The sequence below is a fragment of the Rhincodon typus genome, chromosome 10, assembly GCF_021869965.1.
Source record: "Rhincodon typus isolate 14 chromosome 10, sRhiTyp1.1, whole genome shotgun sequence".
NCBI lineage: Eukaryota > Metazoa > Chordata > Chondrichthyes > Orectolobiformes > Rhincodontidae > Rhincodon > Rhincodon typus.
This window is the reverse complement of record NC_063341.1, coordinates 59,583,767-59,606,589: the sequence shown is the minus strand read 5'-3', so window position 1 is coordinate 59,606,589 and position 22,823 is coordinate 59,583,767. Positions and strand designations below refer to the sequence as shown.

General features: G+C 40.8%; 2 protein-coding genes across 2 annotated transcripts in view; one reads left to right on the top strand and one right to left on the bottom strand.

Annotated features, from left to right (window-relative positions):
• Positions 1–850: 850 nt before the first annotated feature.
• Positions 851–21,790, bottom strand: med8 (mediator complex subunit 8). Its single transcript, XM_020527921.2, has 7 exons — positions 21,669–21,790; positions 15,780–15,901; positions 14,329–14,473; positions 9,765–9,905; positions 8,288–8,375; positions 6,394–6,639; positions 851–1,353 (listed from the first exon to the last, which is right to left on the bottom strand). Exons 1-7 carry the CDS (start codon positions 21,672–21,674, stop codon positions 1,289–1,291), a joined length of 813 nt encoding a protein of 270 aa, XP_020383510.1. The 5' UTR covers positions 21,675–21,790; the 3' UTR covers positions 851–1,288.
• The window catches only part of szt2 (SZT2 subunit of KICSTOR complex), a 235,180-nt gene continuing 234,116 nt past the window's right edge, over positions 21,760–22,823 (top strand). The window contains exon 1 of the mRNA XM_048601538.1: positions 21,760–21,902. Within this exon, the coding sequence (XP_048457495.1) occupies positions 21,876–21,902 (27 nt within the window). The 5' untranslated portion in view covers positions 21,760–21,875. The remainder of the gene's footprint in view (positions 21,903–22,823) is intronic.

The following is a 22,823-nucleotide window of genomic DNA, read 5'->3' as shown; positions in this document are numbered from 1 at the left end:
AGTTGCCCAGTGGAGAATTCCCCACCTCTGGCTTGCTCTTGCAGTCTCAGTATTTATGCGTGGGCAGTTAATTTCTAATGAATGTTCAGTCCTAGGATGTTGATGCTGAGGGATTCACTGGTGGCAAGGGCAATAAATGTCTTGTGGTGACGGTTACATTTCACTCATATTAGAAAATATTGCTTGGCCCTTGACAGAAATACTACTTACCACTTAATCAGGCTAAGCACATATGTTATCCACATGCAAAAAGACCTGGACATGGACTGCTCAGTATAAGATGAGCTGTGAATGGTATTAACCATTATGCAATCATTATCCAACCAAGGTGGTTGGGCCCAGGACACTCTGGAGCTCTTGTAGTGATGTCCTGAGGCTAAGACTATTGGTGTCCAATAACCATAGTCAGCTTTCTTCGTGCTTTGCATGCCTCCAATCAGAGGAAAGTTCTGCCCTGATTCATATTGATTTCAGATAACAAGGTGTAGAGCTGGATGAACACAGCAGGCCTTCTTCATTTCTGAAGAAGGGTCTAGGGCCGAAACTTCAGCCTTCCTGCTCCTCTGATGCTGCTTGGCCTGCTGTGTTCATCTAGCTCTACACCTTGTTATCTCAGGTTCTCCAGCATCTGCAGTTCCTACTATCTCATATTGATTTCAATTCTGCCAGAGCTCAGTATTTCCACACTTGCTCACATACTAGGACAGTCAATTTGCATTATTGTGGTTATTGTTAAAAGTTAGACCTAAAATTGTAAAATTTTGCACTCTGCAAGATTCAATCATGTACAAATTATTAATAACCTTCTGGTTAAAAACATTTAACTGTAATCCACTCCAATCAAAAATGATTAAAAAATTATCATTTTTAATTGCACAATTTACCTACCTGTAGAACACCAGTAGGAACAGATTTAGTGATTACTGGAATATCCCTTGTATGAACCTTGTTGAGGTTCAGAAACAACAGGCAAATGTTTGTTTTACATGCAAGATCATTAAATCACTTCCACTGAGGTGTACAATTTCACCAAGATCAGAAAAAAAAACACCTAGTACTGCAGATTCTCTTTGAGCACAGGCTTCTCGATCAGCCAACAAAACAACATTTTGACTGCTGGCTGTTCCATGCACAACAAAATAGTCAATTTATGACAACATCCCTTTTAAAGTTGGTTCTGTACTTTGTGGACTAACTCTTATTGCACGTGACTTAGGTTTTCTTGTTGAGATTTGCAGATACTCAATTGTAACTACTTGACAGCCTTTGTCATGTTAAATTTCAGCGTTCATCTTTGATACGGATGCATTGATGCAGACTTGATGTTGGTTTTTATGGTGCTTGGCATCTTACCTGAGAGACAGAAATATGAAGTTTAAGTACATTTAAGTATTAGTTTACACTTAAATATAGCATTCCTGGTAACTGATCTAAATATAACATTTTCTGTAAATCACAGGCCTTGGTTTTTATTTTGGTTTATATTTGGTTGTTTTACTTAAATGTATTTTCATGTTATCTCTAACAGTCACAACTGCAAGAATTCCAGAATGAATTCTGCACAATAAGAACAGAAAATATGAAAACAAATCATTGCAACTGATAAATATACCTATCCTCTACTCGTTATAGCCTCAAAGTCTCAAAAACATTTAGTGTGTTTCAAAATCACTTCCTATTTGTTTCAATGCTTTGTTTATTACTCAGACTGGAGTTTATGCAACCATGCCCCCACTATCCCAACATGTCTGAGGCAAGGGCCATCATGCCCACTCATGCCAGCTCAGGAATTTTAACCACAGCAGTACTAGCTTAGGGCAGCTTGCCCACAAATGGTGTTCAATGTAGGCAATGAATTTCCAATTAAGGGCATCATCCAAATGCCACCAGGATTTAACTGATCGCAGGAGATGTTCATCAATTCTCAAATACGTAAAAGAGGTCAGTGAATCGTACTTCAATTCCCTGAGGTTCCTGGAAACATTCACTCACAGGCAACAAATCTAAAAAGTCACCCCATAAGGTGCTCCTCCAATCAAATGCAGGTACTTACCTGTACCTGCTGCTGATGGACTCATGAGTAAACCCATTAGCACTAAATGCAGGAGAGAAACAACTGTGATTGGAGCAGCAGAGAGCAGTTAACTATGTAAGTACTGGCAGTGAGGGAGTATCTGGGAGAGGATCTGCCGAGAACTGGTAGTGGAGGATAATAGAGCCGTTTGCTGTTTAATCTGGGGCTGTCAGGGCATCTGGGATGGAATGGTGGGACTGAAAGAGGTATGTATGTCCATATTGGGTAAGGGAGAGAAAAATATAGGGCACCAGGGCAGGGAGAGGCAGTAGGACAATGTTAGGGTATGGGGGTGAGATGTTAGATTGATACAGAAGTGGTAGCTGCAATGGTGGGGAAGCGAAAGAGTGAGGCTGAACAGGGACACTGGTTCAAACTGTTCAACAAAGGAACACCCAGCTAACTAGGAGCTAGGAAAGATATTAAATTACTGGCAAGTTAATGTGGAATCACTAGCTCAAGGGTTGCATAAGTTCAGGAGCTACTATGTTCAGGGGTGGGGGAGGAGATGTAGTGCCTTCCACCATAATGAACACATAATTGCTAAATTTTAAAATTTTGAGATAGAAATTTGAGGTGTGGTAAAAAGGGCAGTAACTAGCAATTTAAAATTTTCCAGTTTTGTGAACACGCAATGGAAATATGGAAATGTATTAGCAGTGAACATAGACTGACGGCTTTATATGCGAAGTGTATATCAAGTTACCTTGAGAAAGAAAAATTTCTGTTGCTAACTTATGCCTGTTGCCTTCTGCCAACTTAAATACTGTGATGTCTCAGCAATCAATGTTTTCTGATGTTCTGAGGGTTTAAATTCAATGGATGGTTGATAAATATTGATAATTTTTAAAAACTAATTCTGCTTCTGTGCGACTCCAAATACCTCATGCATCAACACAAATACATAAAGTAATGTTACTATGTGATTGCATCACTTAATAACCCGAATTGTGGAGTGCCTCTGAGGTTCTTGAGCAGACTGACACAGACAGCGAGGAGATATTGGAGCTCTGATAGGCTTAAAAGTGGACAAATCCCCAAGTCATGCTGGGAGGTGACTGAGGAAATTACAGGGGCTCTGACCCAAATTTTAATTCTTATCTGGCATGGAGATGCCAGAGGACTGGAGGACAGCTAATATGGTTCCACTTTTCAAGAAGAGTGTCATGGATAAACCAGGGAATTACAGACCAGTGAGTCTCAATTAGTGCTAAGGAAACTACTGGAGAACGCACACGGAAGGCTGTGAAAGAAAGTAAAAGTACATGGGATCCAGGGTAACTTGGCAAGATGGATCCAAAATTAGCTTAGTGGTAGCAGACAGACAGTGATGGTAGAAGGCTGTTCGTGTGACTGAAGGAAAACACCCTTTGGCCTACCTCAGGGATCAGTGCTGGGTTGCTTATTGTTCATGATATACATAAACAATGTTGATGATAATCTGCAGAGAATGATAAGTAAGTTTGCAGATGACACGAAGATTAATTGTATGGTCAAAAGTGAGGAAGAAGGTCTTAGGTTACAGGAGGATATAGACAGGTTGGTCAAATGTTCAGTGACAGATGGAACGCAACAATGAAGTTTGAGATGATTCACTTTGGAAGAAGTAACAAGACAATGGAGTACTCGATGAATGGCAGAATACTACTAGGAAGCTCACAGATACCGAAGTATCTTGTGGTTCTTGTCATCAGATCCCTAAAAGTGGTAGGACAGGTTAATAGAGATAGTAGGAACTGCTGATGCTGGAGAATCTGAGATAACAAGGTGTAGAGCTGGATGAACACAGCAGGCCAAGCAGCATCAGAGGAGCAGGAAAGCTGACGTTTCGGATCGAGACCCTTCTTCAGAAATGGGGGAGGGGAAGGGGATTCTGAAATAAATAGGGAGAGGCAGGAGGCGGATAGAAGATGGATAAAGGAGAACATAGGTGGAGAGGAGACAGACAGGTCAAAGAGGCGGGGTTGGAGCCAGTAAAGGTGTATGTAGGTGGGGAGTTAGGGAGGGGATAGGTTGGTCCAGGAAGGACGGACAGGTCAAGGAGGCGGGATGAGGCTAGTGGGTAGGAGATGGGGGTGGGGCTTGAGGTGGGAGGAATGGTTAGGGAGGCGGGGACGAGCTGGGCTGGTTTTGGGATGCTGTCAGGGGAGGGGAGATTTTGAAACTTGTGAAGTCCACATTGATACCCTTGGGCTGCAGGGTTCCCAAGCAAAATACGAGATGCTGTTCCTGCAGCCTTCGGGTGGCATCATCTTTGCAATGCCAGAGGCCCAGGATGGACATGTCGTCCAAGGAGTGGGAGGGGGAGTTGAAATGGTTCACAACTGGGAGGTGCAGTTGTTTGTTGCAAACAGAGCTTAGGTGTTCCACAAAGCGGTCACCAAGCCTCCGCTTGGTTTCCCCGATGTAGAGGAGGCCACAACGGGAACAGCAGATACAGTATACCACATTAGCAGATGTGCAGGTGAATATCGGTTTGATGTGGAAGACCTTCTCCTTTATCCATCTTCTATCCGCCTCCCCCGCTCTCCCTATTTATTTCAGAATCCCCTTCCTCTCCTCCATTTCTGAAGAAGGGTCTCGACGTGAAACGTCAGCTTTCCTGCTCCTCTGATGCTGCTTGGCCTGCTGTGTTCATCCAGCTCTACACCTTGTTAGGACAGGTTAATAGGCTAGTTAGGAAGGTACACAGGAGCCTTGTCTTTATCAGTCACGGCATAAATTATGAGAGGAGGAAGGTGACATTGCAGCTGTGCAAAACTTTGGTTAGGCCACAACTAGAGTACTGTATGCAGTTCTGGTCCTTACTACAGGAAGGATGTGATTACACTGGAGGGGTGCAGAGGAAATTCACCAGGACATTTCCTGGGATGGAGCTATGAAGATAGGGTGGATAAGCTCAGGGTGTTTTCCTTAGAGCAGAGAAGGCTAAGGGGGGGACCTGATTGAGGTGCACAAGATTGAGGGGCATGGATTTGAAGAAGTCATAACACTCAAAGCTGTGGGCCAAATGCTTGAAAGTAGGATTAATTTAGAAAGGTAAGTGCAGATTCAATGGGTCTCCTCTGTGCTGCAGAATTCTAATAAATGTGTTAGTGAAAATGAGAAAGTGGCTCTCAAAAAGCTCCTAAAGAACCCAGCCTGGCAGATTTCACATTTATCGGTTGGGCAGGTGGTCGTGGTTTGGGGGGAGGGGGTGCTTTACAACAAAGGAGGATCTTAGCTGCTGGATTGAATCCATGCTTCCCGTTGACATCATTGGAGTACTGACAGTAACTGCTACAGGCGTTGTTGATACTGGAGAGTGGTTAGCCTCTAACCAAAGTCCCAATTTACCTTTGTTAATTGGCAACCAGGCCTACCATGATAACAGGACAGGTACTATTTGCCAGGTGGGCTCCCCAACCTCCCACCATCAAGAGTGTTCTCTGCAGTATGGAAATATTCACCTAGATTCTATTTTTCGAAAGGTCTAATTTTTTATTAAACAAGTTTTGCTACTTTAACCCTCTGTCTGGATCATCATAGTTGACCTCATTCAAAATCTTAAAATTTTATGATGTTACCTGAATGGATTGTTACATTTATATAGTTCATTTCATAACTTCAGGATGCTCTAAAGCCAAGTAGTCCTCAAGTCACTGTTTTCATTGCAAGGAAATGCATCAGTCTAATTTCAGATAGAATGTTCTCTCAAACAGTAATAAGAAGCAGAACCAGACAGTCTGCTTTAGTGACTTTGATTGAGGAATACATAGTTAACTAGTACTTTAGGATCCTTTACTACCTGCAGGGAAACAAGGTATAATTTAAAGTCTTGTCTAAAAGGTGACACCTCCGATGCAGTAATCCCTCAAGTCCAGCACTGAAGTATCAGTCAGGAAATTACAATCAAGTTTCTAAACCAGGGCTTGAATTAATGATCTTTTCATTCAGCAATAGTCATTTCACCCTGTGAAGGCTGATACCTATGATAAGGCATTACAGAAATGTAATTACTTTTGCTGTGCTTCACCTTGTGTTTAACTAGTAGACTCTGCAAGATTGATTTCAAAGGAAGATTTTTGGAACAATATGAACATTACACTTAACTTCCAGAGCTGCATCATGTGTGAAACACAGAAAGCATCATCCAAATTTGAAAATATGTGTGCTAAAGTGAAATCAAACTTCCCTCTATGAGCTCACAAATCTCTCTAAAGCTGAATTTTGATTTCCATTATAGTGGTTATATGTAGTATAAATAATTGTAGCAATTGTGAGTTCTTCAGTTTTCCAGCTATAAAGTGGAATACTGAGATAGCATTTGTCTCACTTACCTGGCTGACCTTGCTGTGGTGGAACCTGGCCTTGCATTCCCTGTTGGTTAGGCCCACTTTGTATGGACACCTGTGCTATACTTGGAGCACCTTGGAGACCAGCACCTGGCACAGGCTGACCTGATGAGACTGGACCACCTTGGGGAGTTGGTCTAATTGGTTTGGACAATCCTTTCCCAAATCCAATAGCTGCCAATAAAGCATTAGTATCTGCTGGGTTATAGGTCTGTTTATTCTGACGGGAAGCTAGAGAGAAAAAAAATTGGAAAGTTCAAATTTGTTGTTCTTATAACCATTAGGTTTCTTTACATTGAATTATGTTCTTGATTTTATGGTACTGTTGTCTTTAGATGAGATTTATTAACATAGTTTTATGGTCAACATATTAATTACTGTACTTTGTGTAAATTTCGATGTTTCCCTTACCCATTCTTTTTTTGAAATTGGAGCTTACGCTGAGGTAAGGCGACCCTGACAGTGGTTATTCTCTGGTGCTAGATAAACAATAGCCAGTTAGACCAATGCATGGACAAAAATTGCCAGATGGTTTTTCACAGCAAGTCCAGAGCCCATCCTCACCCATAATCCACACATCACCATTTCCAGAGTTATCAATGGACAAAAGTTAGGAATTGAACACTAGACTAAGCATGAAAATTTTAATTGCAACGTCACTGAGTGGACTTTGCTTGAGACTGGCTACCTCAACAAAGATCACGGGTTAAACCTGGAACCTTCCTACTCTATAATGTTCAGCATCACACAATGTACTTCCTTTATTTACTAGGCTTAATCAGAATATGTATAAAGTATGCTAAAGGTGCCTATCTTTACACAACAATTTTCTCCACATTGAAAATTGATAGACTAAAATATTCAGAAATACTATAATTGTGTCTGTTGCTGAACTTGATGTTAAATTAACTTGTTTTATTCATCTGCTCAACTGCCATAAGCAGCCTCACAATTATGAGGCTGATTTCATTTTGATTGTTGGATTCTCCTGATAACTAAACCTCACTTTTAGTTCAAATGACTTCATTAAATTTTAATTCCATGCAGATAAGTTAAGGCCATTAATCTGGTTCTAAAGTACATAAAGAACATTGCAAATGTGTGCATAGGTTTTACCAATGTACCTACTAAGCTGTGCACATGACCAAATGCACAGCAGTCTGATAAATACAGCACAGGCCACTCAAGGTTTCTCCCTATAATTATTTTATGTACGCCTGCAATCTCAAAGGTATCATACATTAAAATTAGTATGCCACACACAAAAGGTTTAGGGAGAACACTGGTACCAGTCTAATTTGTGGTCACAAACATACAAAGGTATTTTACTGTTAACAATGATCTTGCCTCAAATTAGCCAATAGATACTGTCTGCATCAACATTTGGATAGCCATATAAAGAGCTTTGACAGATGAGTAGCTTTGTTGCATTCTCTTGAAGGCTGGTAAAGTAGTCACATAAATGATGATCAGCGTTTTCTCTTCAAAGTATTACATTAGCAGACAGCTTAAAGAACCATTCTTGAGTAATAAAGAACCAACATTTATAAATCATTAATCTTCAAATTACCATTGTAGCCCATTTCAGGAATGTTCTTCTATTCAACATTTAAGAAAAGGTTTTCCTTCAGAGATGCTAGGAGATATAGCAGCTCACCACTGACAGTATTTCAATGTTTTCATCATAGCGACTTGATCTTACCATGAACATTCAGACCTAAACTCCAATTGCTAATAGTTTGATTCTTTGCTATGTATTTGGGTACTTGTGAGGCATTCAGACCATATTTCAGATGCTTTTGTGAAAATACATCGGAACAATTACGAAATTCTTTATCTGTCCTTTACTTATCACGACAACAAAGAATGTGTTGCATACCTCCACTTTCAGACTCCCGTTCCTCCCGAGTGTTGTTAAGTTTGTCGAGTAAGTTGCCACACATTTTGTTCAATGACTGGATGTGTTTCTGTGGTGGGAGAAAATAAGCAACTTAAAATAACAATAGAAATATTATTTTATCTTGTGTCCAAGATGATTAGATACTGAACTTGATAACTTACATTTAGTTTGTTCCCCTTATTGCAAAGATTTCAGATATGATTTTACAAATTAGGAATAGTATACAGTGGATACACAAAGTAGAAATAAGGGGAAGGGGGTGTAGGGCAGTAGAATAAAGGAGTGAAGCAATCAAAAAGGGACTGAGTAGTAACTTTCCAAAGCAAGTAGTGTAACAGGGAACTGGGAAGTGAGTTATCCATGGCAGTGAATGCATGGAAGTTGAGAATCTGAGGAAAAAGCTAGGTTACAGAAGGTGTGTGAAGCAGATAAGACAGGAAAGGTCAAAAGGTAGCCAGATACTATAAAGCAGGGATGCATACTGTGGCACAGAGAGGCAGTGGATCTTGTTGAGTATTGAAATATTGGAACTTGTGGGAAAAATGTGTTCTGTGAATTCCTTGGCCAAGTTCAAATGTCAGTTTAGATGGAAATTAAGAAATCAGGTCTTGAAAGCTTAAGGCATGGCGATGGGTTTCAGCAGCAGCAAGAAGATAATTAAACTGAAGGAGAAAAGAAGGTTTAAATGTAGAACATAGAACAGTACACTGTCTGTCATGTACCGTATAGAAACAAAATTTATCACATTCTGCAATATGTAGACCTATACTCAGTTGTACAGAGCTGCAAACTGTGGTAGTTCAGGAGAGGAAAACAGAGTACAGAAGATTATGCAATCTATTCTGCTCGTTCCCTTAAAGAGACATATAATTGGTTCTAGTCCTTTGGTCTTTTCTCTCAGCCCTGTAAATCGTTCCTTTTCCAAGTATACTGTATATCCAGTTCCCTCTTGCAAGTTGCGATTGAATTTGTTTCTACCATCCTTGATTCAGTTCAAGACGCAGGGAATGGGTAAATATTAACTAAGGAATGAATTAAAATACACTGTATTTAAAGTTGAAATATTGTAAGAATTAAACAATGGAACATAAATTGCAATTTTAGGGACAACCTTTCCCAATTTTACATGCAGATGATCAATAAAGTTACAGTTCTTAAGTTTTTGGCTACTGAGGACTCTCACCGTCCTCTCCAACGTATCCTCTTCTTAACAACCTGACAGGACGAGACTTCCGTTTTTTCTGCTGCACTTATACCAAATTAAGTGCAATGGTGTTCCTCTGTGTCTTTCTGCAGCATTGTTTAATTGATCACATTGGGTATGATTGTTATCATAATGGCATGTGATTTCTTCAGGTGGCTAGCTGTCATTTCCTGTTTACTGTTAGCTACTTCTACTGATTTGCTTTCATTACTAGCAAACCAATGATCACTCTAAATAGAAATTAAGCCATACCTGAGCTACATCAGGTGCCAAGCGTGCTGCCTCTGCACTCAATTGCTTCTCCTGTTCTTCTACTTCTGGGTCTGGTTTGGTCCGGAGATGATCAGGCACCACCTCATGACTGAAAACAGGAACTCGACCCTCTGTTAATTTCTATGGTAAAAAGACAATGAATTAAAAAAGGTGGTGCTAGTCATAGAGTCATACAGCACAGAGCAGTCCAACCAGTCCATATTGAACATAATCCCAAACTAATCTAGTCCCACCTGCCTGCCCCTGGCCCATATCCCTCCAAACCTTTTCTATTCATGTCCTTATCCAAATGTCTTTTAATCATTGTAATTCTACCCACATCCACCTTTTCCTCAGGAAGTTCACTCCACAGGTGAAAACCGGCTGTGTAAAAAATTTGCCCCTCATAGTTGAAGCATTTTGATACCATGCATCCTCCAGGGTAAAAAATGCAATTTTAAAATTTAATTATGTCTCTTCAAACAAAAATGTGAACTACTTTTCTGTTACCTATGTAATGTAACCACCTCTTTTCCCCTTTCATGCCAGCTCAAACGCTAATTTGTTCAAAGGCCTAAATTTGGACTTGCAGATAATGTTCTAACCTTCAAAAAGTGCTCAACTGGGTCAACTTGAATTCACACAAAGGAAGAACATGCTTGTGTGCTTTTTCATCTCAGGATGTTATAAATCCATTTCACAGCTAATGAATTTTTTTTTGAAAGATTGATTACTGTTTTGTAGGCAAATATGGCAGGCAAATTTCATACTTTGATGTCCCAAATGACAATGAAGTGAATGATTAGTGTTGGCTAATGCATGGAGAACTTCCCTCATCTTCTTTGGATGGTGGCATAGAATTCTTTATATTGACACAAGTAGGCATTCAGAGTCCCTCAACATTTCATCGGGAAGCTACTGTGACACTATGAACTGCCAGTATAGATTCTATGTTCAAATCCTAGACATGGGTTTATGGCTTTTGAGATGATTGATACAAATAAACTCCCACATAATTTGTTAACTCTCTTCAAAGCAGCAAAAACAAAGGAACAAAATTGCAGTTTTCATAGTTTTTCAATTACCTGGAGTTTAAAGTCTAATAATGCATTGTCAGAAAATATATTTCTTCTGTTATTTCAAGTCATTAAATTTCTTAAATTGATTTGGAACTTATCACCAAAACATCTTCCCTCTTCCTTTAAGGCTTGACTATGCTCTCCGATGTTTATTGTCTGCTGTCGGACTTTTGTCAACATGTGCTCAAGAATGGCAAACAACTCAGCCACAGTGTCTTGTTGAGCTGGAAAGAACTGCTGATAGGAGCTAACGTGCTCTTCTTGGAGACTGAAGACTTGTTTCTCAGCTGGTGTTCTGAGTTGCAACTTCGGACTGCATGCTTTCACTTCTGTAATATCCCCTGACTGCATCACTGTCTCAGTTTACCTGCTGCTGCAGCTCCCCATCTACACTCTCATTGCCTCCAGAGTCGACTGTTACAATGTATTCCAGGCCCAAAGTTCCCATTCTACCCTTTGTGAGCTGGGGAGTCATCCTAAACTCTGATTCTCAATTCCTTATGTGCACACCTACGCCCATTCACCCATCCATCCATGTCCCCTGCTCTAACTGACTTCTGTTGGTTCTCAGTTAAACTCACCTTGATCTTGAATTTCTCAGAGATAGTAGGAACTGCAGATGCTGGAGAATCTGAGATAACACGGTGTAGAGCTGGATGAACACAGCAGGCCAAGCAGCATCATAGGAGCAGGAAGACTGACGTTTCAGGCCTAGACCCTTCTTCAGAAATGAAGGGTCTAGGCCTGAAACGTCAGCCTTCCTGCTCCTATGATGCTGCTTGGCCTGCTGTGTTCATCCAGCTCTACGTGTTATCTCTTGAATTTCTCAGTCTTGTTTCAAATTCTCAACATTCACTATCTCTGTAACCATCCTGCAACCCCTCTGGGATCCATCCGTTCCATCAATCCTGGTCTCTTTACCACCCCCTTGGTTGTAATCGGTGAACCAAGAGCAACTGTACGTTAAGATGCCTGGATTCCAAGCTATGTGATTCTCCCCCCTACAAGCCACTCTGCTGCTCTTCCCTTCCCCCCTCTTTAAAACCTACTTATCTGAGCAACCTTGATACCCTGTTTAGTATCACATTTTGCCTTCAAGTGCTGCTTAGGAGCATCTTTGGATTTTGAAAAGACAGGGAAGCCTGTGGCGTGGTGGTGATGTTGCTGGATTTGTAACAATAAGGACGAATTTCTACTCTAGGGACAGGGGTTCAATTCCCATCATAGCAACTGGTGGAATTTAAATTCTATTAACAAATTCTGAAATTTAAAGCTAGTCACAGTGACCATGGCAGCAGTGAAAAATCTGGAGCGCAAGTGTGTTAGAGAAATACGGTGGCTCAGTGGTTAGCACTGCTGCCTCACAGTGCCAGGGAACTGGGTTTGATTCCACCTTAGGGTGATTGTCCATGTTGTGCTCTGGTTTCCTCCCACAGTACAAAGATGTGCAGGTTAGGTAAATTGGCCATGCTAATTCACCTCATAGTGTCCAGGCTAGGTGGGTAAGCCATGGTAAATGTGGCGTTACAGGGATGGGGTGGGTCTGGGTGGGAATGCTCTTCGGAGGGTCAGTGCAGATTTGATGGGTTGAGTTGCCTCTTTCCGCACTGTAGAGATTTTGTGATTAAATATGAAGTTATTGAAAGCAAATATTTGAATAAATATTTTGGGTCTCATCAACTTTGGCTAAAGTTTTTCTTTAATCATATGTAGGTGGGATGCTATTCAGAGGGCCAGTGCAGACTCGGTGGGCCAAATGGCCTCTTTCTGCACTATAGGAATTCTATGCCAATAATGCCTGCACTTTCACTTTTCAGAAGTTCCAAATCAACCTACGAAAATGGTATAGATTTACCTTTAATTTTATTAGCAATACAATCTGACTTTTCCATCATTTGGTCTGATTATGAAATCTGTGCTATGGGTGGTTTTATGAAGTTTATTGAAAATACCGTAAAGGAATGATGGGTAGAAGACAAAAGGATCAGAGTTCAGCAGTTCTAATGGGATTGAATAACACTATTGGACTAAATATGAATTTGGATTCACAAGATGACATAATTGCTTGAAATAATATTCAAAAATTATCATGCCCTACAATGAGTTTTGTTATTAAGAAGCTCTTAAAGGAAGAATGGGAAGCCAGGTAACTCTTTATAGTGACTACTAACATTTCTCTGGTTCTGCTCAAGCACAGGAACATGTGCCAAGTTACTTCACACTGAGGGGGGAAAAGTGATGTCTTTTAAGGACCTGTTACTAGATATATGTATTATAAATTAGAACTCGATGTTTACTGCTTGTCTCTGTAAAGCATATTATTGCTTCACGAGATGAGAGCTAGCTGGCCCAACATTTATTGTCCATCTCTCATTTCCCTCAAAGTGGAGGTGAACTGCTGCAAATTTTATGATATACAAAAAGCAGTTTACTGTAGTGAGAATGAATGATCCGATCTGGACCAAGTAAGTGCTAAAAGCTAAAGACAAATGTAGTCATTTATCAAAGCTATCACTGGGTCAATTGAAAGTGAAAATCTATAATCTAATGCTGCATGTTTGGGCAATGAGCGAATGGTTTACATTCTTAACTTTGTTAATAATGGTTATCAGGAAACCGCCCACCATGCACAACCAAATCCCCCAATCACCAACCTGACTACGTTTTGAAGTCCAAGATGCTTAAATATAAAATCTTGAGATTCCAGCAGAATCGAATCTCTACTTTCATGTTTGAATCTCAATGAGCTTTGTTTGCTGTTGTGAATACAGATATTATCTTGGTCGTTAATCCAGTTGACTGTCCAATTTCATAATTTGCTGAGTATATTAACTGAGTAATTGAATGCAGATGGTGACAATTAACTATAGATTTGCATAAGCTTCTTTAAATAGGAACAGATTGACCTTTGGTAGTTGGCTTTCTATATGTTAAAACACATAAAGATGGACTTTGTTCTACCATTTATAGCTAGATTTTCCAGATCACAAGACATACTTTATTTCATTGTTCTCAGTTTTTCCACACTACTGCTTTCTACAATTAAAATGAATTGCACACTCATTCCTGGAAAAGAGTTGCTCAGCACTAATGCATCCTGCACATAGACCCAAGGCACAGATGAAGTCAACTGCACCCACATTTTGGGAAAGACTGTTGATCAGCATCCTGCTACATAAACTCGAAAAATAATTGCAGATAAAACTCCTGAACCAGCTCCAGCATTTTGTCGTCATGGGAACACAAGAAACAGAAGAAACGGTGGGCCATTTGGCCCTCAAGCCTACTTTATCCTTCACATCATTTCAACATGCCGCAAGTAACTCTGCTTCTCTTGAATTCCTTAGTATCTAAAAATGTACTGATCTTTGATTTGACAAAAGGATGTTCACTTGAGATGTTAACACTGCTTTTCTTTACACAGATACTGTCTAACCGTGAGCTGCGTTTTGTTATTTTAATATATTACTGCATTCATAACCTACCATTAGTTCATCATCACGGTCGGGAGAAAGCAGCAATGGAATGATGACTTGATTTCTTAACAGTGGTGTTTTTTCATTTTTCAGGAGCTTATTCAAAGTGTTCAGCTGGCCAGATACCAGGGCAAAGTTATCCAATACTGAAGGCCTGCAGTGGATGCAACGCAGGTTAGGTAAAGGTAGTCTTGGGAGAATTTACAACAAATTGTTAAAGACAGCAATAAAAACAGTCAATTTTGGAAGTAGTATGGATGAATCAGAATTTGAAGACAGCAAAAACTAGGTTAATATTGTTTACTGCAAACCATCAGAATTGCAAGTTGAAGATCCAGGTAGTAAGGATGTTAAATGGAATATACTTTATTGGGCTTCACCTCAAGCTAAGACTAATGGGTTATAATCTTCCTTTGTCTCCTTTGATACTTTAGTTCAGGACCGAACACAATAAAGAAAGGTAAAAGTCAAAAATGGCCACGCAGACTACTGTAGAGAAGCATAAAAAGTGACTGAATAGGATGATAGGTCAACAGCAAAAGAGTCAAAAGCTTTACAACCAATGAAGCAGATTTAAAATGTACTTCTTGTTGTAATATAGGAAACATGGCAGCCAACTTGTGGACAAGTGCTGAAACCTTGTGATAATGATCAGAATCTGTTGGCCAGAATACCTGCGAACCAGCTCCCTGCTCTTTTAAAAAGTAGAGACTTTGGATTTTTTTTACATTGACCTGAGGGGATAAAATGGGCTTGGGCTTAACATCTCATCGGAAAGACAGTATTCCTGACAGTACAGAATTCCTTCATTACTGGAGTCACAGCTTTGATGTTTGCGTTGATGTCCTGGAGTGAGACTTCTGACTCGGAGTGTGATATACTATCAACTAAGCAATGGCTGACATGACAAAACACAACAAGATTGAGGCTGATACACAATTTAGCCACGAAGGTTCTAGACTATCATAAAAATGGTAGGTTGTGAGGAAAAAATATACTTAATTGAATGTGAACTTGGAAGGATCAAGAACCAGACAGCACAATCTTAAGGTGTTCAGCAAAAGAAGCAAATGTAAGGTGTGAAAAATGTTTTTCACATGGCAATTAGTTAGGTTCTGCAAAGGACTGCCTGGAAGTGTGGTAGAAGGAGATTCAATTGGCATACTCAAGAGATCTTAGATGATTATTTAATTTGAAACAATAAGCACAGTTATGGGGAAAAATAGGAGACTGGCACTAAGTTAAATTGCTCAAACAGCTAGATATGATCATTTTACAGGTTTCCCTTGGCACTATAATGATTCTGATTTCATGCATACAATTGATTTCAGCAGTAATTCCACTGGCAGTGGTCACCTCAGTTCCCACATACTCTTACACACAGACCAATTCAAAGAGAGATAAATGACCATACACTACAAGCAACTGCACAGCATAGTACAATCAGAAGGAAATCTTACCAGTTCATTCGTTCAAATTCATTCTCTAATTTGAGGATGAAAGCTGCTAAAGAGCTTTTCAGATCAGCCACCCGACTGATGATGGCGTCAAGAGAGGCCTCCAGCTGCTTTTCTTCTTGTGGCTATGGAAAGTTACCATTGAAGTTTTAATAAGATGCAGCATCTTTTACAGGACAATTCACTATAAACCTTCCTTCCTCTAGTTGCACGGATCAAGGAATCTGTAGATGGTGTGCTCAAAGCATGAAATTCAGACAATTTGATTAATGAAAAATCTTTAGTAAGGATGTTCAGGATATGGAAAGCACGGGATGAACATTTTTTGCCGAACTCCTCCTCTCTTCCCCTCTTACCTCATTCTTGGTTGACTCTAGAGGTGCTGCTGTGCCTAGGCATTGAATGCAGGTTGTTCTACTTCACTTATGAAGAACTGGTCAGTAAATACAGGTGAAGCCCTTAGTATCACAGAATCTATACAATGTGGAAAGATGCCATTCAGCCCATTGAGACCATACCGACCCTCTGAAGAGCATCCCACCCAGACCCAGATCTCTACTCTATCCCCGTAACCCCACATTTCTCATGGCTAATCCACCTAAACTGCACATCCTTGGACACTACGGACTATTTAGCATGTCCAATTCACCTAGCCTGCACATCTCTGAACTGCGGGAGGAAACCAGAGCACAAGGAGAAAACCCATGCAGGTATGGGGAGAACGTGCAAACCCCACACACAAGTGAATCAATGTCTCTGGCACTGAGGCAGCAGTGCTAACAACTTCAACTTTGGCAGCACTTGGTGCAACCTTGTCTTCAATCAAAAACCAAACATACAACTGCCAACACAATAGTGATCAGAATTGGCAATGATGGCTGATATTTTCTCCCTAAGCCCACAGCATTATAACCAAATATAGCAACCACCAACTCGGTTAACACCGAACAAAACCAGAATTAACATGGGACATAGACTGTATGGGTCAGTTACACAAAGTTTTTGCAAAGTGACTCCATTTTTCTTTTTCCATAGGTGACATGTCCTGAAAGTGTGTTGGCTATTTTATCTTGCTCCAACGACATGGATCATCTTTGCTGGTACATTCAATAAGTTTGCAAGGTTCTTTAGAAAGTTAATTCTTTGTCTGCCTTGATCTCTCTTATGAGTGATCCCATCAGCATCAGACTTTCTAAATTTTATTATGTGCCTAAGAAATTCCAACTACCTTGTACTGCCTGTTCTTTCGGTCTCAGAGTTTGCAAGCACCCTTCATTGGTAGTGTAACTTCCATGAGACATCTGAATTATTTGGCTTAAAAAAAGCACAACTCTGCAGACTTAATTCTTCTCTCTATTGCTTTGCTGATCATCCAATACCTGCTTCCAAATATCAGAATTGGTGTAACAGAGCATTCCAAATTATGATTTTGTTTCTGTACCTAAGTAATCTTCTTCATTTTTTGAAATGCATATTTGAACATTCCAATCCTTCATTTTATTTCTTGGGTCAGACCTTTTTCCTTCTAATGTCAACATACTTCTGAGGTGATAATTTATCAACTGTTTACATTTTTATCCTTTTCTTTGACCTTGCATTCTGGCCTGATTTTTCTTTTCGGAGTCTACTAGACTTGCTTGTTTCCAGATTCTGGTCACTGTTTTCTTCTAATGGTCATTCACTACTCTATCCAAAATCTTATGCAGTTTATCTTCTGTGTCAGCAATAAGCATGATTTCATTGGTATATTGTATACAATTAAGATTGTATCTTTTAATTTGGGAGTCGCTGAACTCTTCATTTTCTGCTAAAACTTTTCTAACGAATATCTGTCTCATTACAGCTTTAATACTGCCTGCTGAAGTTTCTGTCAACATGATTCTAAATATAAAAGGTGTTACAAAATGCAGCCCAGACTTGCTTTTAAAAACAAGGTTCCCTCAGTGTTAAGTCTTGGTAATTGGTGTCTGCGAATGTATTTAGATACCAAAGCAAATTTGGTATCTAAACATTGAACTCAAATGCTCATTAACACCACTTCAAAGCATCCCTATGCCATCTGACCATTTTCCAAACTAACCAATGGACTTCTGCATAACATTATTGATGCCATTCTTCAGATACAGTACTTCTTTTCAGTGTACCCAACACAACTGGTGATACTGTGTTACTTTCCCTATATCTTGTATAGTTCTTCGTCCATGAAGAGTCCAAACACCGGCAACTTAATTGATTCCTGATGCGCTCCTAAAGATAGCGCTGTACAGTAAGGCTCACTTCACTATCAGCCACTCATTGTACAAAACCACATGGGTATAACAATCCACATAAAATGTATAGAATGTAAACCACTGAAGAATAAATGAAGAAAAATAGAAGTGACCTTACTGGAAAAGATGGTTTTCTAGCATTTATCTATAAAACCCCTAAGTGGTATTTTTCCCCTCTGGGAGAATCTAAATTCAAGTGATGTAATCACAAAGTAAGGGATCGCTCATTTAAGAGAGATAAGGAGGGATTTCCTCTGAGGGCAGTGAAATGTTTTACTGCAGAGTGCTGTAGAAGCTGAGTCCTTAAGTATATTCAAGGCTGATATAGACAGATTTTTTTTAATCAGTGACGGAATCAAGGGTTAAAGCGAAAAGGCACAAAAACGGATTTGAGGACTGTCTCATTGAATGGTGGAACAGACTCTAGGGGTCGAATGGCCTAAATTTGCTCCTACATCTTATGGTCACTGAAGTGAGTTTTCATACATCACTAAAGTTTGTTGACACAGCTTGTCAAAATAAACTAGATGTTTTTGTCTAAAAATGTAAAATGTGAAATTCACTAACAAACAAGCAAGTTTGTTTAAATGAATCAGTTTCAGTTTCTGACAACAAATTGCATTTCTGACCACTCCTTGGTGTTTAATGACATCTCACACTTAAAGCATTTTCGGAATTTATATAAAAGTATGTTGCAGCAGTTTGTAGTACTCTTGACTGAGTCAAGAGGTGTTCAGCTTGGTCCCACTCCAGATATTAAAACACAAATCTAGGATAACACCCAGCACAGTACTATCAGAGATGAGGTCTTTCAGATAATATGTTAAAGGTCTGAGCTACTGGGTGAACACAAAAAAAAAATGACACCATGAGAAAAACAAGTGCCATCCCCAGTGTCCTGGCCAACAATTATCCTCCAACTAATCTCAGCAAACACTATTTGGTTACTATCACATTGTCAAGCAATCTGCACTAATTAAAAACCAAAAGAACTATGGATGCTGTAAATCAGAGACAAAATTGAAATTGCTGCAAAAGCTCAGCAGGACTGGCAGCATCTGTAGAGAGAAATCAGTTAACTTTTTGGGCTGAGTGACCCTTTCTCAGTTCTCAGGGTCACTCCACCTGAAAAGTTAACTCTGATGTCCCTCCACAGATGCTGCCAGACCTGCTGAGCTTTTCAAGCAATTTCTATTTTTGTCTCTGCACTAATTGGTTGCTGCATTTCCTAGAGGACAATAGGCCCTACACTTCATTTCTCTAGGATCTGATTTTTAGCATCTGTAATATTTTGCTTCCACTGTAACATCCTGCAGAACTGCATTAAGACTGAGATAGTGAAAAGTGCAGCACAGATGCAAGTACTTCTTCCTTTGAAGAACTAGACTTGCATTCATAGAACAGTACAGCATAGCAACAAGGCCCTTTGGACCAAAATGTCTTCACCAGCCTTGATGCCGCCACATCATTTGTAACCCTCTACATCCTGCCTGTTCATGCATCTGCCTAAACACTTCTTAAACTTTTGTTAACATATCTGCTACTACCACCTCTCCTGGCAGCATGTTCCAAGCACCTACCACCCTGTAAAAATCTTTCCCCCTCTCAACTTAAACATATGCTCCCCCTAGTATTTGACATTTCCATCCTTGCAAAAGACCCTGACTATCCACCCTATCCATGCCTCTCCTATTTTTATATATTTTTATTAGGTTGCACCTCAGCCTCCAAGGCTCTAGTGAAAACCATCCAAGTTTGTCCAATCTCTCCTTATAGCTAATACTCTCCAATCCAGACAATATCATGGTAAAGGTAACAAGGCGTAGAGCTGGATGAACACAGCAGGCCAGGCAGCATCAGAGGAGCAGGAAAGCTGACGTTTCAGGTCTGGACCCTTCTTCATGGTAAGCGTCTTTTACATCCTCACCAAAGTTTCCACATCCTTCTCACAGTGTCGAGACCAGAACTGCACACAATAGTTCAAATGTAGCCTAACTAAAGTCTTATACAGCTGCAACATGACTTGCCAAATTTTATACTTAATGCCCCAACCAATGAAGATAGGCATACCGTATGCCTTCTTTACCATCTTATTCACATGTGTTGCTACTTTCAGGGAGCCATGGACTTGGACTCCAAGATCCCTCTGTATATCAATGCTCCTAAGGGTGCTACCATTAACTGTATGCTTTCTCTTGCATTTGACTTCCCAAAATTCATTACCTCACATTTGTCTGGATTAAACTCCATTTCTCCACCCACATTTCCAATTGATGTCTATCATAAAGCCCCTTCTATGCACACTACATCTCCTAAAGTGCCTTTATATTTTATATTGAAATCAAATGACATTGCAGATGCTGGAAATGACGTACAGTCACTTAATGTCAGAAATGCAGCAGCCAAATTTGCACACAGCAAAATCCCACAAAGTCTTGGCATTTTTACAACATGCAGTGGCACAACGGCTGTGATTAGCAACGTTGTCTCCTAGTGCCAGGGACCTGGGTGCAATTCCACCTTATGGCGACTGTCAGTGTGGAGTTTGCATATTCTCCCCGTGTCTGCATGGGGTTTCCTCTGGGTGCTTTGGTTTCCTCCCACCGTCCAAAGATGTGCAGATTAGGTAGACTGGCAATGTTAAATTGCCCATAGTGTCCAGGGATGTGCAGGCTAGGTGGGTTAGCCACGGGAAATGCAGGGTTAAGAGACAGCGGTTTGGGTGGGATGACCCAATGGGCAGCTTCCACACTGTAGGATTCTATGATGGAAAGAGACACTACAACTCATCATACTCATGCTGGTCACAAAGCATCTATCTACTCTAATCCCATTTTTCAACATTTGGCACGAAACCTTGTATGCTATGGCATTTCAAGTACTCATCTAAATACTTCTTAAATTAATTGAGGTTTACCACTTCTACCACCCTTCAGGGCAGTGAGTTTCAGATACCCACCACCCTCAGGGTGAAAAAAGACTTTCCTCAAATACCCTATAAATTTCCTGCTGCTTACTGTAGAACTGCACCCCTGGATATTGACTCCTCTGCTAAGGGGGAAAGTTCCTCTCTATCTACCCTTCAAACCTTTGTACACCTGAATCACTCCAGCCTAGGCAACATCCTGGTGAATTAGTTCTGAAGAAGGGTCACTGGACCCAAACTTTAACTCTGCTTCCTCGCCACAGATGCTGCCATACTTGCTGAGTTTTCCCAGCAATATCTGTTTTCGATCCTGGTGAAATTTCCTCTACCTGCTCTCCAGTGCAATCACATCTTTCCTACAGCACAGCGACCAGAAATGCGCACAGCAGTGCAGCTGCGGCCTAACTAACGTGACGCACAGCTTCATCGTAAATCTCCTTGTTCTCGTAGCTAATGCTTTGACTGATCAAGTCCAGCGTCTGATGTGCCTTCTTAACCTGTCCGGCTCTCTTCAAGTCTCCAGCCCACAAATGCGATGACGAGCTGAGGACTGAAAGTCTCTGCGCTGCGAGGGGAAAACGGGATGAATTCGCGGGGGGGGGGGGGAACACGAGTGGAAGTGATTTCCTCCGACAAATGAGTTGCTGTGAGGGTCGAGCTCAAGGGGACGATCCAGTCCCGCTGGCAGCTCCTTACCTGCATGGCAACCCCGGCCGCGACCGCCCCGTTTCCGGTTCCGGGTGGCGGGGTCAGGGGTCAGAGGTGACGTCGTGTGTGTAGGTTGATTGGGGGAGGGGGCGGTGCCGGGAGATGAACCGGGAGCGACAGAGTGCTCCGATTCTAATCGATAGGCGGCGGGGCGGAAGGCCGGCCGGCCGGTGGGCATGAGAGCGGCCATCGAGCATGTCCGGTGGAGAGAGAGACTCCGAGGTAAAGGGAAGGGCCTGGGTTGGGGTGCGGTGTCAGCAAACAGTGAGGGGCGGCCCCGAGGAGGGGGGACCGGACATGCGACCCTGCCTTCTGCACGCAGCTCCTTCCTTAAACTTTGTTAGCATAGGATTTACGGCTCTCCCTCTGATTGTTTTTTTTTCTTGTGTCGGAGAGTTAAAGTCCAGTGAGTTGCACATGAATAAATACGCGTTTTCTGTTTTGACAGTCTCAGTGACAGCTCCCGTGTTTGCTCTGGGGGAGGTTGCTGTGTCATCAGTGAACTCCGAGTTTCATCAGCAGACCCAACTTTGGAGAGGACACCTGAAATAAATTATTTCTCATTGTCTCCAACGTTGCTAGAAGTTGCATTCTTAGTGATGGGCAACAAATGCTGGCCTGGCCAGTGATGCTCACATCCTATGAATCAACAAACCACAAATTGTCTTGTAGGGGCTTTCATACCCTGAGGGTGCTACTTGTTGTTAACAGACAAAATATGAATTGCTTCCTGCACAAGCAGAAGACAGCTGCTTACATCACACCATGGAATCTTGACACATGTTGTCGGGGTCTATGCGCTTTAAATCTTGTTTATAAGGTCTTCAAATTTTGCTAATTGTGCAGTTAAGCACTCATATCAGAAAACTAGTATATTGAGATAAAATTAACTAAAGCTGGTATGTAGATGATAAAAAAGCAATATCAAACCACAGCAAACGTAGGAGCTAATTTTTGGAGCAATAGTATAAAAGACCATATGACATATTGGCAAAAATGTAGCCATTGGAATCCATGGAATTTTGAGGAAATATACCTGGTGAGTATGCGTTATATGTTTGGAAATTTCTTTTGGTGATTTCAAAGGGTATTTTTAGTTAGAGTTACAGTGCTACGTTCATATCATGTATTGTGACAAGATGT